The following is a 17,869-nucleotide window of genomic DNA, read 5'->3' as shown; positions in this document are numbered from 1 at the left end:
TTTTTATTAGTTTTTTTTCACAAAGTGTCATTTTTCACTAACTTGTGACAAAAAATAAAATCTTCTATGAACTAGCCATACACCTAACGGAATACCTTGGGGTGTCTTCTTTCTAAAATGGGGTCACTTGTGGGGTTCCTATTCTGCCCTTGCATTTTAGGGGCCCTAAACCGCGAGGAGTAGTCTAGAAAACAAATGCCTCAAAATGACCTGTGAATAGGACGTTGGGCCCCTTAGCGCACCTAGGCTGCAAAAAAGTGTCACACATGTGGTACCGCCGTACTCAGGAAAAGTAGTATAATGTGTTTTGGGGTGTATTTTTACACATACCCATGCTGGGTGGGAGAAATTTCTATGTAAATGGACAATTGTGTGTAAAAAAATCAAACAATTGTCATTTACAGAGATATTTCTCCCACTTAGCATGGGTATGTGTAAAAATACACCCCAAAACGCATTATACTACTTCTCCTGAGTACGGCGGTACCACATGTGTGGCACTTTTTTTTACACCCTAAGTACGCTAAGGGGCCCAAAGTATTTCGCAGGTCATTTTGCGACATTTGGTTTCAAGACTACTCCTCACGGTTTAGGGCCCCTAAAATGCCAGGGCAGTATAGGAACCCCACAAATGACCCCATTCTAGAAAGAAGACACCCAAAGGTATTCCGTACGGAGTATGGTGAGTTCATAGAAGATTTTATTTTTTGTCACAAGTTAGCGGAAAATGACACTTTGTGAAAAAAAAAACAATTAAAATCAATTTCCGCTAACTTGTGACAAAAAAATAAAAACTTCTATGAACTCACCATACTCCTAACGGAATACCTTGGGGTGTCTTCTTTCTAAAATGGGGTCATTAGTGGGGTTCCTATACTGCCCTGGCATTTTAGGGGCCCTAAACCGTGAGGAGTAGTCTTGAAACAAAAATGACCTGTGAAATCCTAAAGGTACTCATTGGACTTTGGGCCCCTTAGTGCAGTTAGGGTGCAAAAAAGTGCCACACATGTGGTATCGCCGTACTCGGGAGAAGTAGTATAATGTGTTTTGGGGTGTATTTTTACACATACCCATGCTGGGTGGGAGAAATACTTCTGTAAATGACAATCTTTTGATTTTTTTACACACAATTGTCCATTTACAGAGGTATTTCTCCCCCCCAGCATGGGTATGTGTAAAAATACACCCCAAAACACATTGTACTACTTCTCCCGAGTATGGCGATACCACATGTGTGGCACTTTTTTGCACCCTAACTGCGCTAAAGGGCCCAAAGTCCAATAAGTACCTTTAGGATTTCACAGGTCATTTTGAGAAATTTCGTTTCAAGACTACTCCTCACGGTTTAGGGCCCCTAAAATGCCAGGGCAGTATAGGAACCCCACAAATGACCCCATTTTAGAAAGAAGACACCCCAAGGTATTCCGTTAGTAGTATGGCGAGTTCATAGAAGATTTTATTTTTTGTCACAAGTTAGCGGAAATTGATTTTAATTGTGTTTTTTCACAAAGTGTCATTTTCCGCTAACTTTTGACAAAAAATAAAATCTTCTATGAACTCACCATACTCCTAACGGAATACCTTGGGGTGTCTTCTTTCTAAAATGGGGTCATTTGTGGGGTTCCTATACTGCCCTGGCATTTTAGGGGCCCTAAACCGTGAGGAGTAGTCTTGAAATGAAATTTCTCAAAATGACCTGTGAAATCCTAAAGGTGCTCATTGGACTTTGGGCCCTTTAGCGCAGTTAGGGTGCAAAAAAGTGCCACACATGTGGTATCGCCGTACTCAGGAGAAGTAGTATAATGTGTTTTGTGGTGTATTTTTACACATACCCATGCTGAGTGGGAGAAAGATCTCTGTAAATGGACAATTGTGTGTAAAAAAAATTAACAAATTGTCATTTACAGAGATATTTCTCCCACCCAGCATGGGTATGTGTAAAAATACACCCCAAAATACATTATACTACTTCTCCTGAGTACGGCAATACCACGTGTGGCACTTTTTTGCAGCCTAACTGCGCTAAGGGGTCCAAAGACCAATGAGCACCTTTAGGCTTTACAGGGGTGCTTACAATTTAGCACCCCCCAAAATGTCAGGACAGTAAACACACCCCACAAATGACCCCATTTTGGAAAGTAGACCCTTCAAGGTATTCAGAGAGGGGCATGGTGAGTCCGTGGCAGATTTCATTTTTTTTTTTTTGTCGCAAGTTAGAAGAAATGGAAACTTTTTTTTTTTTTTTTTCTTCTCACAAAGTGTCATTTTCCGCTTACTTGTGACAAAAAATAATATCTTCTATGAACTCACTATGCCTCTCAGTGAATACTTTGGGATGTCTTCTTTCCAAAATGGGGTAATTTGGGGGGTATTTATACTATCCTGGAATTCTAGCCCCTCATGAAACATGACAGGGGGTCAGAAAAGTCATAGATGCTTGAAAATGAGAAAATTCACTTTTTGCACCATAGTTTGTAAACGCTATAACTTTTACCCAAACCAATAAATATACACTGAATGGGTTTTTTTTTTTTATCAAAAACATGTTTGTCCACATTTTTCGCACTGCATGTATACAGAAATTTTACTTTATTTGAAAAATGTCAGCACAGAAAGTTAAAAAAATCATTTTTTTGCCAAAATTCATGTCTTTTTTGATGAATATAATAAAAAGTAAAAATCGCAGGAGCAATCAAATAGCACCAAAAGAAAGCTTTATTAGTGACAAGAAAAGGAGCCAAAATTCATTTAGGTGGTAGGTTGTATGAGCGAGCAATAAACCGTGAAAGCTGCAGTGGTCTAAATGGAAAAAAAGTGGCCGGTCCTTAAGGGGTAGAAAGCCCTAAGTCCTCAAGTGGTTAATGTGGACTTTATGTTTGAAACCGCCTCTGTGCAGCCTTCACTGGTGGTGCAGTGTGACATCCCCTCAGCACATAGGTAGGAACCCGCCTAAAGCCCCGTCTACACGGGGAGATGTTGGGGAGATGTTGTGGCGATCGGCGGCCTGTTGCGCGTCCCCGCCGCGTCCCCGCTCGCGCCGCATTCGATTTCCCGCTCGTGCCCGCTCATCCCCGCCGGCGCCGCTTATCTCCCGCACGATTCCCTGCCATTGTCCCCTCGCGGGGATCGAGCAGGGAATCGGCGGTGCGGAGATCCGTCCTGTCGGATCTTATCAATCGAGCCGCATCAGCGGCTCGATTGATAAGGAGCATCGCGGCCGCATCTACTCGTGTAGATGCGGCTTAAAACTAGATAAGAGAGACGCTTACACAAAATTTGCAATTGAAACAGAGGCAACCTGCTTACACAAAAATATTTTAGTGTTACTTTCCTTCTTGACACCTGACCAGCACAAAAGCTCTTCATAATGCCTGGGGAACCTTCTAGTACTTATTTACAGTAACTATCACATTTTCAGACGAGACAATTTCTTCATCCAGATACGATTTTCTGTAGCGTGACAATACTCGGCAAGACATGACAGTGGTATGCTGGCATGCGAAGAAGCTGGTGTCATTGTTGCTAAACTACTGACCTACAAACTGTGCATAATTTCCATATATCTAGGTAAAAAACAGGTGTGCTAATTAGTAACACCAAATGAACCGACTCAGTTGCACGTGGATGAGTCATAGAGACACTGAAATGAAAAAGCACTGTTTGGAAATGTAATTTACTGATAATGAATATGTCAGATGCTTCAGTGTCTCATTTACATGTATGTCATATCCTACGCGTTACCAATAGGTTTCCATGGAGTTCTGTATATGTGACAAAGTACGCAAGTAATTAACATTCATCTGCAGCAATGATTCCCCGGGAACGGAAGTAGTTCCGGCTAACTACTGTCAGTCCAAAGTTAATTTATCTACAGCCAATTGATAGAATGGTCATACGATGCAGTGCTTTATAGGATAGATCTACTATCCTTGTAAGCTATGGAGTTGACAATCTAATGTCCTTAGCACATCAGTGCTAGTCTGGCAAGGTACTATGGGATTGATTCAGCACTCCATGGTAATATTACCATGTACACATAGCAATATTACCTGTAGTTACGCGAGGAAGTACCGCAAGATGCACTAGTAGCGTGACCCCGCGGTACTCCGGTAGCTCAACTGTTACTATGGTAATAGTAACAGGCAATATTGCTGTGCATGCGCTGTAATATTACCGCGGAATGATGAATCAACCCCTATAGCTCGTATGTAATTAACCTTTTTTCCTATGTGATATTTTCGCACCTTGGCACATATGCAATTCACTTTTTTTCATGAGTTATCTCCTAGGAGATCATTTTCATATGCTCTTTAAAATAACTTTTAAGCATTCTACAATTGAAAAAGCACCCAAAAGTTGCTAACAAATATTTTGAGTACTTTCTTGTTTGTTTTTGGTTAAAAAAAAACAAAACATTTTATGAAAAGTTGTGAAAATATCGACTAGGAGGAAATTCAGAAGATAAAGTGAATTGCATATGGGCCCTTGTCAATAAAATGCCCTTTAACCACTTGCCGACCGCGCACTTATAACGCGCGTCGGCAAAGTGGCAGCTGCAGGACCGGCGACGCTGCAGGCTAATTAATCAGGATACAGCTGCTCGTGCGAGCGGCTGCTTCCTGTCAATTCACGGTGGGGGGCTCCGTGAATAGCCTGCGGGCCGCCGATCGCTAACAGTAGCAGCGTTGTACTAGATCAGCGATCCCCGGCCAATCAGCGGCCGGGGATCGCTGTCACATGACAGGCAGGAGCCTGTTAGAGGCTGCACAGGACAGATCCGTTCCTGTGCAGCCCCCGATCTCCGGGGCAGGGATGGAGGAGAGGGGGAATCCTGCAGTGGAGGGGGCGTTTTTTGAGCCCCCCCCCCGCCAGCCACACGCAGGCAGGAGCGATCAAACCCCCCCCCCCCCCAGCACATCATTCCCCTAGTGGGGAAAAAAGGGGGGCGATCTGGTCGCTCTGCCTGTTGTTTGATCTGTGCTGGGGGCTGTAGAGCCCACCCAGCACAGATCTTCTAAATCAGCGCTGGTCCTTAAGGGGGGGGGGGGGGGTAAAGGCTGGGTCCTCAAGTGGTTAAGCCACTAGCAAGAAAATACTCTGAATAATTTTGAAAGTACTTTTTGACCTACTTTTTGGTATTTTTCCAATTCCAGTGCGCTGAAAATTAGTGAAGTGAATAAGGGCCTGCACCTCTAGTGCCAAGAGAATGAGGCTAGGTTCACATAGTTGTGTGTTGCGCTCCCTGTACCAGCAGAAAAGCAATGGGAGGCAGGCTTCAAATTATCACTGTACTAATAACGTGGGGCATTATGCAGTGAACTCACTGCCAGTGATGGGCTTCCGAGTAGCTACCTACTAGTAACTTGGAAGCGAAAAGTTAATTACAGCACCTGAGGGGGCGGGTGAGGGAGGGTTAACTTACCCATGCTGCCATCTGCTTGAACGCGCTCCAATCACATCCCAAGTCACGTTCACGTCACTACCATGCTTCCTCCTTCTGGGTTGAAGGAGGAAGTGTGGTAGTGATGTGAATGGGACTTGGAATGCAACATGGGGCGCGATTGGAGCGCCTTCAAGCAGACAGCAGCATGGGTAAGTTAACCCTCCCTCGCGTGCTGTAATTAACTTTTCGCTTCCGAGTAGTTATGCGTAGGTAGCTATTCAGAAGCCCAGTACTGCTCACTGCATGCAGTGTATTGGAGTACCGCACGCCAACCAAACACAACGCAGAGGCTGCACTGTGAATGTCGCATTGCTATTGGCTTGCAATACTATGTTCACATTACGCCGCACTGCAGTGCCCCATTGTGGACCTAGCCTGAACTGGAGAAGCAAGGGGAAGCTATTCAAACACAAGAACAATCCAACTGTGCATATCATGTCATTTGATTTGTTTCAGGAGCTGCAACTGCGAGGCAAACATCTGCATGATTTGAGAGTGAGGAGTGTTTCAGAAGCATAGAAGGTATTGAATACCAGATTTTTAACAGTAAAATAAAAAAAAACAGACACACCTCTTAAAAGTATGGTATATATTTATTTTTACTTTGGAACACAAAATTGCAGAAAAATGATGCTCCTATTCAACATTTTATCAGTAGCTACAACACCGCCACTATGTACAAAATATCCGATGATAAATGTGCTACACATATAAAAATACAATATGCATTACATATATACAATGTGCAAAACATCTGGCGTTCGAACATCATGATAAGGAATTGACCGCAGAGGGTGCAAACTGCATGTACAAAGGCATCAAAACTTTTCATAGAAAGGCATGAATAAATGAATGGACCGGATGACTCAACATCTGTCATTTTACCGCTTCCTCCACACTACTGGGGCGTTTTCACTGCAGTGCCTAAAAACACTGCAGACAGTCTCAACATAAACCTACATAATGCAAAATGTAGAAAGTACAAATAATTCACTAAAATCACAATAACTAAGCAATGGTACAGTGGTTCTCAGTCTATGGTTTTTAAAAGATAAAAATCATTAAAATGTGCCATTTTTTAAAAACTTTTTTCAAAACTCTTGGTAAGAGCTTCCTAAGGTGAGATGGGCAGGCAAGGCTTCTCTTTTCATGCTAATAAACTTTAGTCCTCAGAAGTTAGTTGATGGAATACTCTTAAAGAGACACTGAAGCGAAAAAAAATTATGATATTATGATTTGTATGTGTAGTACAGCTAAGAAATAAAACATTAAGATCAGATACATCAGTCTAATTGTTTCCAGTACAGGAAAAGTTATGAAACTCCAGTTATCTCCATGCAAAAAAAGCCATTAAGCTCTACGACTTTCAAAGTCGTGGAGAGGGCTGTCTTCTGACGTATTATCTCAACTGGTTTCTTTTTCTCTGCCAGAGGAGAGGTCATTAGTTCACTGACTGCTCTGAAAGAATCATTTTGAATGCTGAGTGTTGTGTAATCTGCACATATTAGAGAATGATGCAATGTTAGAAAAAACACTATATACCTGAAAATAAAAATATGAGAATATTTCCCTTGCTGCTAATCTTCTAGTACTTATTCATAGTACACAACCAATTAATTATATCATATTTTTTTTTCGCTTCAGTGTCTCTTTAAGTAATGCTGAGATACAAGAGAAGATCCACACAACATGACAATCAACACCCTGCCACTAAGGAAGATCCTGAACTCATCCTGGACTTCAGGCAGAAAATTACACTATGGTAAGGGCCTTCCCTGGTGGCCAATTTTTCTGTACGACAATCTGACCTACAGAAACCTTTTGGTGAGAGGCACAAAACCTACCACATTATATTGTTATAGCGAGTTATTACTTTAAGCTTTCTATTTGAGATATTTGTGCAACTAGATTATGGATTCAAATTGTATTTCAATTTTTGGAGAGATACTGAAGAGTTAGAAATGGAACTCCAATTAAATGATGGCTGCGCTTGAGTTCCCAGGCTTTCCTGTCCAGTCAGGAGGTCCCATACTGTGAGAAGAACTCAGAATTGTTGCGGATACCCATAATATGATGGTAGGCAGGAAATACGCTAAGAAGAGAGAGGGCTTCTGGAGTGCACAGGAAGCTGGTAGCTTCTAAAACCCACTTAGAACTGTGGCATCACACTGAGTAAACGACCAGTAATCCTTTAAACATTTTCATTTTCTAGCTGTTCAGGAACAAATATTGAAAGTGTAAAATAAATGAGCATGTCCCTTACCATGTACTGAACCTCTGCTTCTTACCTTGGAATGCGCAGTGCTTACGGTATGTAGAAGAGTTTGGATGGTGCCCTCTAGAAATAAGGACTAGTTGCAGTACTATGCGCTATCCACAAAGACCCAACAGCCGTTCAGATGGGAAAATGAACAAAGAATAGAGCATATGCAAAACCAGCAAATAAACTGAGACATTCAATACTGTATATTAATGCACATTTTCCTGGTGCCTGTCACTCACTGAAAGCACACATTCTCAAATCGCAGAATATAGGACTAGGACAATAAGAAGCACAGGGCGACTGGCGAAAAATACCACAACTAATGTGCAGCGTCTAGCCAATAAAATAGTGGCAGAAGCGATACATACTAACATCAAACCCTATATAAAGCAAAAAGATTGTAGGAGCAAACTTACAACAGTATAACAAAGTACTTTACAAAAGGGTTAAAATACCTCATTTAACCCTTACAATTACTTTGTCTTATTACAAAATAGGAAAATATTGTAAGCATTCAAAACCCAGGTTGTTTTCCTCAAACAGTAAGAAAAATATGCCAACGCCACATTCAATGTGACAGTCCATTAACTGGCCCTGTTTGTAAACCTGAGCTAATTAGCCCTGTTCTCACTAACACAATAGTAATGTATAGGAACAGCGTTACAAAGAAAAAGATGTTCAGTTCATTACACTGGCCTTTAGATCCTGACACACATCCATTTTGGTGCAACCTTTAAATAGCACAGGGTGAGCTTTTCCCTGAATAACACCTCGACACTGGTAATGAGGAGCGCTACTGGTGTGAACACTGCTTGAGGCCGCTTCTGTAAACATGACGGATGTCAGAAGCTTGCAGGTAGGACCTGTTTATGGCTTTTTGGTTGGATACTGTACACATTTACACTCATCTTTTCCAGTGGACCAAGAAGGGAGTTCTAGGACTGTTTATTGGGATATCTTACCTGTAAAATACATTTGTTAAAACTGGATTTACTGAGGATTCCATAACTGATTCATATCAGGATTTTCAGAAGACGACGCTGTGTGTTAAACCACCAGACTTGTTTTGCATCTCCCAGGTACCCTCATGGCAGGATCTCTGCTTGAGGTAACCAGGTCTGTACACTCGCTGCCAGGGCAGTTTCTAGGCTAAATTGCACCCAGGGCGAGGGTGTAAAAAGTGCACTCCCTTCCCCCCACCCCCGTGGACTCTGAAACCCTTACGCTTTAGGAACAGAAATACAGACACAGGTCACAAGTAGATCTGCCTACTTTCTAGTGACCAGCCGCTCATCCAGGAGGAAGCAGGAAAACACTCAGGCGAGGAGAACCTGGAAAGCAGACTCCTCCATGGGCGCCGTGCACTCACAGCCTGCAGTACCGCTACAGGACAGCAGGTGTCATCACGTGGTGGTGACATGATGATGACTTGATGTCTGACGCAGGCAGCCTAGGAGGAGTCAAGGAAGGTGATCGCGCTGGTAATCTACTTCTTCCATTTGGCTGCACCACGCGTCACCAGCTAACCAGCTCCCTAGCGGTAATGTCCTTCTGCCAGCGCCCCCCTTCATCTACTTGCTGGTCTGCGCCCAGTGCGGTCGCCCTGCCTGCACTGCCCAAGAAACGGCCCTGCTCGCTGCAGTCGTCACACTTCCAGGTAAATGTGTTATAGTATTATGGAGAATGCAGCAGGAGGGGCGATAGGTGGAAACTAGACTAACAATTAGAACAAGATATCACTGCTGCAGTATAAGGCAAGATGACCAATAAGCGGGGAATTCACTAGACCTCACCCATAACAGAATTGCACTTTGGATGGACAGCAGCTAATCAAAGGAAATTATTTTGTATATATATTGGTTAGTAAAGTAAGCACACCACTCATATGTTTCCACCTCCACCCAGCACTGTACATGGACTAAACCCTTAAAGCTGAATAATTCCCTGCTACAATCTATATAAGTGCTGGGTGTTCTCAGGGGGAAAAAAACAAAGTTTGGCCAAACCCTTGTGGTGTCACTTCCTGTCTCTACTAGCTGCTGGTCCACAGGCTGCTCCTGGAAAGTAGACCATTTACACCATGCACCAACTTCTGTGTATCACCAGTATTACTCCATCAGTGGCTGAAATCAAAATGAATGAGGCCTGAAGCTGAGATATGCGTTTCGGATAGTGTTGAAGGAGAACTCCATAAGTGCTACATAGAAGCATGCGCCTAGCTATGTCAGCTACTGCTCATCAGCAACTAAGCAGATATCCGCTAGCTACATGATTCCCCCTCCCTGCGGCGTCCCTCCCTGCCCTCCGATCGCCGCCGGCGCAATCACCCCTCCTGGAAATCCCGTTACGAACGGGATTTCCTTGAGGGCTTCCCTCGTTGACGAACGTTGTGACGTCATCAACGTCATAGGCAGTCCCGATCCACCCCTCAGCGCTGCCTGGCACTGATTGGCCAAGCAGCGCTCGGGGGGGCCTGTATCGCGGCGGGTAGTGGCAGATCGGCGGTGATCAGGTACAACAGCGTGTTTTTGAAGAAAAAAAAAAATTCAAATCGGCCCAGCGGGGCCTGAGCGGTGACCTCCGGCGTCGTCCAGAATGCCAGGGAGGTGAATGGTAAAAGTTATAATTACCTGCTGTGTCTTCTACCCCAAATCCGTCCCAGAAACTGAATCCGCTGGCTTCTGGCGCGTAGCCCTACCCACCTGAACAAAAAACACCATTCTGTTTTTTCAATGGGGATGTGGATACAGTGTGGTCAAACCAATTGCCATTACTCGACTGTTGAGCTTACTGGAATTAATACAGGGAAGTGGAGCTTTGCTACGAAACAGCTAAACTGGAAAAAAAATCTGCAGTCTGTTCATGTGGAATCTGTTAATAAGGACTTTGAGTGAATAAATAAGCTTCTGTTTACAGAAAGGTGTATGATTACACTTAGCTTGGATGTCCAAACCATCAAACCAGTGTTAACTGTATATGAATGCACACTGAACATTAAGCAGTGCATTATATTACCGTTGGATCAGAAATTATGGATTGCTTTGTGTGACTGTATTCTACACATCCTGCATCTTCCTTTAAGCAGCCATATTGCCCACATCCCACTCACAGTGACACATATGAGGTCATACCTGCAGCGTATGCCATATCTCCGAGGAGGAAATGCTGTAATCCTGCATTATATACTGTATACCTAGATAACTCATTAGATAATTATATACTGTATACCTAGATAACTCATTAGATAATGCTTTTTTAACACAACTTTCTGAACACTGATATGTTATTACAAAAAACGGCCTCAAGTCTAATATACCCAATCTAATGAGATTCATGTGGCCAGAGATATGTCTGCAGCAGGTTTCGACCATGTTTCACACACGTAGCAATAGAGAAGGGCCAATAATTCTGGCTTGCATGCAAATTGTATGCAGCTTGGAATTGGACCAACCTAACTTTGTGTACCCCCTCGATCGTTTCCTGTGCATGTGTGGGTCAAGTCAGCCAAGTCAGAGATTATTCTGAGAGGGATAGCAGCACAATGGAGGAGAACCCACAGACACAGAGGCCCTTTTCCACCTGCAATCGCTAGCGTTCACGCTGAACGCTAGCGATTGCTGAATCGCAAAACCGGCGATTCCCCCGACGTTTGCGGCCGCGATTTTGCTATGCTATGCACTGCATAGCAAAATCGCGGCAATTATCGCTCCGCCGCGCGTTCGCGTTCCCGACAAAAGTGAATCGCGGTAGTGGAAATGACCTACCGTGATTCCTATGTTAAAAAGCAAACCGTAGCGATTGTAAAATCGCTAGCGGTTTGCGGTTTTGCGATTCAGCCAGCGCAAACGCGCTGGTGGAAAAGGGCCCTAAGGGAGCTGGAAGATGCTCCAGGTCATCTTTTTTTGATCCGGTTCAGGTGTGCTTCGACCCTCAGGTAAGTAAAAGTTAACTTTATTGACCGGGTTCAGGTGTGGTTTAAAGTAAACAGTCATAATTTTTTTTCAATCCTGGAATTGAGCTGTACCACTAATGTATGAGGAGAAATCATAAAGGCGTTTTACAAGATATTTACGATCACTTGTGGAAATGTTTACTCTGAAAAGTCATCACGTGATCCATCTACAGTAGATATTTCTTTGGTAACCTAAAAATGCAGATTTCAGCTACTAATGAAGTAATTTATTTTCGTGGCAAAAAAAAGTAATTGTGAAGGGTTACCTTCAAATGAAGCTCCAAACACACATACAGATCTTTAAAGGGTACCTGCCGTCAGAAAAAAGTTACCTCAGTAGGGGGAAGCCTGTGGGTGGTCCAGAAGCTTCCCTCGTCTTCTTACGCCCCTTTGTTCCAGAGCTAGGACCTTCTATACAATATTAGACTTTAATGTGCAAATAACAGGCCAGGTTTTGCGTGGTGCATAATTTATACTGTTAATAATTTGCAACATTCAGTAAACTATAAATTGTACTGCATTTTCAGCTTTGTGGATCTACGATCTTTGCGAGACTCCCAAGCATGGTTTTATAACTGCAGGGAAAGTGGTTATTAGATTTCTCATTAATATTGCAAAATATACATAATGTCAATCCTTGTAAAGAGCTTCGCTGTACGTAGTCATTACTTGGCTTCAGTTGGCTGACAGAAATACTGAGGGGAAAAACATTTTCACACAGCATTACTGCCATTAAAACAAATGTGCCAGTAGAGCGCAGAGGAGGATTGACCGTGCAGGCACGATTCAAGTACCCTCAGAGCCTCCCGTTTGCTGACAGGTGTGTAAACGTGATCAATCTGCTGGGACAGGCATTCATGTTTACAAAGAAAGAAATAAAGAGGAAAACAAGTAAATCCCCATGGCCTTAGCTGATCAGGAGAATGATAACAATATTGCAAAATAATAAAACAGCTCCACTCGCATGAAGCCAGCAAATACACCCAGAACCTCCAATCTTAATCGAGATTATTGGCTCCACATATCTATTTTTCTGCTGCATGATTAACTGCCCTGCCTTGTTAGCTCCTCACATGCAAGTAATGAACTTCATTGCCTCAATCACCATTTTACTGTGAAGAGTAAAGGGGCCCATACACTCAGCCGATTTTCTGGCCGACCGATCGATCCCGATCGATCGATTGCAAATCGGTTGGCCAATCGACCGATCGATGGCCGATTTCGATGGATTTCCATCGAACTGGCAGGGTGGAAAATTTAGGTCGATCTGATGAGACTGCTTATCAGTTTGCATTGGCCTTAATGGAAATCTGATGGCAAAAAAATGCCATCAGATCGAATTTCAATAGATTTCAAACTGAAATCTATTGGAATTCTATCCTGGTAAAAGATGTTCTAAAAACGCATCAGATAGATCATCAGATGCATTTCTTATCTATCTGCTGCCAATCTGACGAGTGTATGGGCACCTTAACAGTGATCATTTGAGATCTTTCAATGTGTCTAATCACAGTTCCCACTCTCCAAACACTGGAGGTGACTCATATCCAGAAATTTCAACTGTAGATTTTAGGTGTGGACCAAAAGGGAAAGTATTAAAAGGTCTGCCAGGTTTTTCTGCCACTTGTGTCCCTGTTGGTGAGAGTTCACCTCAATTCCTGCCTCAGCTTCAACAAAGCCCCAGAGTTAAGGTACAATACATGGTACAATTTTTCATTTTTTTCGATTAGATAATTTAGTTTCGATTATTCAGTTAGATCGAATATAAAGATTTTTCCAGCATGTCCGATCTGATTTTTCTCTAAAAAACGGGATAATCGTTGGAATTTCTTGATCGGAAAAGAAAATGTTTTCAAGTTTCATTCGATTCGATCATTTAGATTGAATAAACGGGATAATCGAACTTTTTATTGTACCATGTATGGCCACCATTAGGGGGATGGATCAGCAACTCATGTTCTGATGATTACTCATTCCTTAGGAATGGGTATTCCAAGACAGCCAAGCCTACATATAAATATTGATAGATCCATCTTGCATGGCTGCCAGACCATGCTTAGCGCTGCTGACAATCATCTTGCGTGTGTACCGGCTATAGCCCTCTCTCCAGGTAAGGAGCATGTTCCCTTTAATACTGTTCTACCCAAAAAAGGCAGAACTTAGAAAAGCCAGCTGCCTGTTTAAAACAAAACAAAACAATTTATTCCTGTCCATGGCACCCTTTTATATTTTTTTACTCTTCATTAACGGCATATTCATATCTGCAGTACTACATGTAATAATATCAAATATTGATATAGGCCTGGTGCACACCAAAAAACGCTAGCAGATCCGCAAAATGCTAGCAGATTTTGAAACACTTTTTCTTATTTTTCTGTAGCGTTTCTCCTAGCATTTTGCGGTTTTGTGAAGCGTTTTTGGTGTAGTAGATTTCAGATATTGTTACAGTAAAGCTGTTACTGAACAGCTTCTGTAACAAAAAACACCTGCAAAACCGCTCTGAACTGCAGTTTTTCAGAGCAGTTTGCGTTTTTCCTATACTTAACATTGAGGCAGAAACGCATCCACAATCCAAAAAATGCCTCACCCTGGGAGTATGCGTTTCTGCAAAACACCTCCCGCTCTGGTGTGAACCAGCCCATTGAGATACTTTGACCAAGCGTGCGGCTGCAGAAACGCTGAAAAAGCCGCTTGGTGTGCACCAGCCCATAAAGCCTTTTGTGAATCTGCCTCCTGTATGTTCACATGGGTCTACTCACTACATGCAGTCACTGATTTGTCTGTACATTTTCATTTGTCCATTCACAGACTGAAGGACTCTTATCTTACATGGCTTCCTGATAAAATATGAGTATACTTTCTCTATATATGTCTTTTTCTTTTTTGTTTTTTTTTTAGTTTTTTTTGTTTCAGAATGCTCTACAATAGGTATTAGATTCTAAACCAGAATAAACATAACCCAGAAGAATATCCTTATTTTGGTGTGATGGGTCTTTAAATCATCAAAACTTGTGCGTTCATTTCATTTCAGATATTCTCTCCTTATAAAATCGTTTAATACATTTTTATACAGTATATTACAGAACATTTTGGAGAGTTGGTTATAAAAAAAAAATCCCTTTAATCTGAAGCTTATTTAAAAAAAAATTAAAATAAAAAAGCAAAACAATTCAACAGAATGTGTAAAATTTCATTCATTAGACCTTCGTATTGTATAGATACCAATCACTATGAATCCTCCATTTTCCAACAATTGAATTTGCCATGTTATGCTAGCAGTTTCACATGGTTGATATCAACAAATAGTGATCCTAGACTTCTCTAGCTTTAAGCCCGTTGTCTAGAGAATGACTGAGAAGTGTATCACTTGAGTATGAAAATGTATACTTTATGTGATAGACTATAAATCATCCCAATATATGATACAAGATACTTAGAAAGCCCATCACACATTAATCGTGCGACTGCTCTATAAGCATTTTTAAAATTGTAATAACTCTGAACCAGCCAGCGCTTTGCCATGAATTCCTATTGGCTCAGCCTGTTCACAGGAACAGTCAAGTGCAGTTTTTTGTTTTTTTTTTTCAATTAAAAACAACCCCCCCCAAAAAACCTTTAAACATTGAAATCTAAATTTCTGTACAAATGCTCCACTTATCACTGCAGAATATATATATATATAGTTCTTTTTACATCGACCAATTCTTCCTTCTAGACCTAAACTGCATATTTGACCTACCTACTTGTTACCTGGTCACCTTTTAATTGTCAGTGTAGTGTCTCTCCCTAGTGGTGCATAAAACACAGATTTGAGTATCCAGTGCAGTTTGAAGCTGAAGACCTCTTTCAGTTCTGATTGGTGTAATCTGCAAATTACATCCATAAATCCAGCCCATGCTTTCAAAAATAAAATCCAACTCAGAACTACAGAGGCTATTACTCCCATTGCAACTGCAAGTCATTAGTATCCAAAAAGTCAGTGGAGAACATGCTTGGTATAGTTGAGCTTAAAGGAGTAAGAGAAGAGGCAGAATTGGGCATGGTAATGTCCAGCCACTCCATGTTGTCCAGGTTTGTGTCCTGGAGGTCCAAAGACAAGCAGCTGTTTGCAGTGAATGGTGTGTCTGTGGTCTCCATGGGTGTAGGATCATGGTCCAGTATGCTATGGTGCTGGAGAAGATCATTGTTCAGGTCATCTATGAGGGAGAATGTATCTCTGACATCACTGTGGCTATCCAGATGAGGAATGTTAGTTCCTGTTGGCATGGTGCCATCCAAGAATGCCTCCAGCTGACTTTCTAAGCTAATAGACAGACTGTTTGTAGGTTCCAAAGACAAAGGAGGCGCTACGTGCACCTGGGGCGGTGGCCTGGACACCACTGTGTTTACTGGCATGGTGGTTACATTGGCAGTAACTGGTCGCATCTTTGATATAGGAGAAGGCTCTTCTTTCACAAGAGGGGAAATTTCTGGAAAAATAAAGTAAACAGCTTTTTATAATGCATGCATAATCAATACAAGTGAACTCTGCTGTTTAAATTGAATACGTTGAAGATTTATAAAAGATAAGAACAATGATAATTCCTTGGAGCTAGCATGAGAAGATCCTACTGTGGGGCTCCATTACATCCAATTCTGCAAGTCACTAGTTAGTTTTTATCCACCCAGAGGACATCTGTGGTTCAGTGCTAAGTGTTTGTGGATAGCAGCAAAAGACCTTCTCCAGAGCAAAGCAAGTAAAATTAGCTCCAGAAATTTGGGCGCAGCCAGTACCGCCATAGACCGTAATTACAGCTATAGCGGCGCTAAGACAGTAATTTGGGCACTGTCAAAAGATGGAGCCCAAATTACTATAAAAACAGCGTAATTCGGCTGCCAGCTATTACGTCTTTCCCCACTATCCACTGCGACCAGGAGGGGAAAAGTAATTAACACCCCCGGGACTTTTGCAGGAGCAGGGTGAGACGTTTTTCGGCTTTACCTTGCGCCCAAATTTCCCGGCGGCTTAATTATAGGTACGCCGCCAGAGAGCCTGACCAAAGCCAAAGACTGGCATCAATAAAACAAGATACAGCAGAATGTCATTGTGCACCCCCTACTGGATTCTCACAGAGTGCAGTGTGAGCTATGAGATCTGGAAAGCAAATACTATAAGGCCTGGTTCACACTGCAAAATGTAAGTGTAATTGCCTATTTCTTAGCCTTCGCGATTTTGCAATGTGATTTTTCTTTAAAGCGGAACTGTAGAACTGCAAGCCCCCAGCAGCTGTCCTGTCCCGTGCCGAGTCTCTGTTCCCTCGCCGCTCCGTTCCGCGACTTGTAAGTCGATGCCAGCACAGCCCTGCCAAGCGTATCCTTTCTCGCGTTCACCTCTGCAATAGCGGGGAACGCAAGAAAGGATACGCGCGGCCAGAGCCGCGCAGGTGCAGTGGCCCGGCGGCGAAACTGAAAGTAGCTGGTGGCGGGAGAGCGGTGGCTCGTCGAGGACAGGACGGCTGCTGGGGGCTTGGGAAAGCCCCAGGTAAGTGAAACCATGTGTTTAATTTATATCTACAGTTCCGCTTTAAGGAATGTGCGTTTCTGCATATTCCTTCAAGCTGAATCGTTCAGAAAATTCCTGCATGAGGCATGTTTGCAATTTTAATACCCTCATAGGGTTATATTAGCAAGGTACTATTCAAATTACCCAATTTGAAAAGCGCTCAGAAGCACTTGCAGTGTAAACCAGCTCTAAAGGCAATTCTCTCCTGGGATCTGTGAATGATGTAAAACGTCAGTGATTTCAAGTTACTCAATCCTACTTCTGGTAAAATTTACATTAGAATTAACCACTTGAGGACCACAGGCTTACACCCCCCCTAGTGACCAGGTAATTTCCTTTACAATTCAGCACTGCGCAGCTTTAACGGTTTATTGCACGGCCATACTACCGTATTTACTTGAATACAAGTCGACTTCATGTATAAATCGACTCCAACATTCAACCCTCTTAAGCTGGAGGTTTTTTTATTGACTCAAGTATAAGTCTAAGTTAATGACTGCACTTAGGGACAAGTAGGTGTTAATGACTGCACTGCATACAGTATTGCAGTCATTACCCATCCTGTCCCTTAAGTGCAGCCAATAACTCCTCCAGGCCCCCAAGTGCTGCAATTATTCACCACCTTTGATACAGCCCAGTATTTCCCCCTGCCCCTTTTCCTTGTTAATT

General features: G+C 42.5%; 1 protein-coding gene across 11 annotated transcripts in view; it reads right to left on the bottom strand.

Annotated features, from left to right (window-relative positions):
• Positions 1 to 6,017: 6,017 nt before the first annotated feature.
• The window catches only part of MRTFB (myocardin related transcription factor B), a 422,849-nt gene continuing 410,997 nt past the window's right edge, over positions 6,018 to 17,869 (bottom strand). For all 11 annotated transcript variants that reach the window (XM_068244719.1, XM_068244722.1, XM_068244721.1 and 8 more), the window contains one exon: positions 6,018 to 16,127. In XM_068244719.1, the coding sequence (XP_068100820.1) occupies positions 15,595 to 16,127 (533 nt within the window). In that variant the 3' untranslated portion in view covers positions 6,018 to 15,594. The remainder of the gene's footprint in view (positions 16,128 to 17,869) is intronic.

The sequence above is a fragment of the Hyperolius riggenbachi genome, chromosome 7 (assembly GCF_040937935.1).
Source record: "Hyperolius riggenbachi isolate aHypRig1 chromosome 7, aHypRig1.pri, whole genome shotgun sequence".
In the NCBI taxonomy this organism is placed as follows: Eukaryota; Metazoa; Chordata; class Amphibia; order Anura; family Hyperoliidae; genus Hyperolius; species Hyperolius riggenbachi.
Note: the sequence above shows the minus strand (reverse complement) of the source record. Positions and strands in the feature narration are given on the sequence as shown.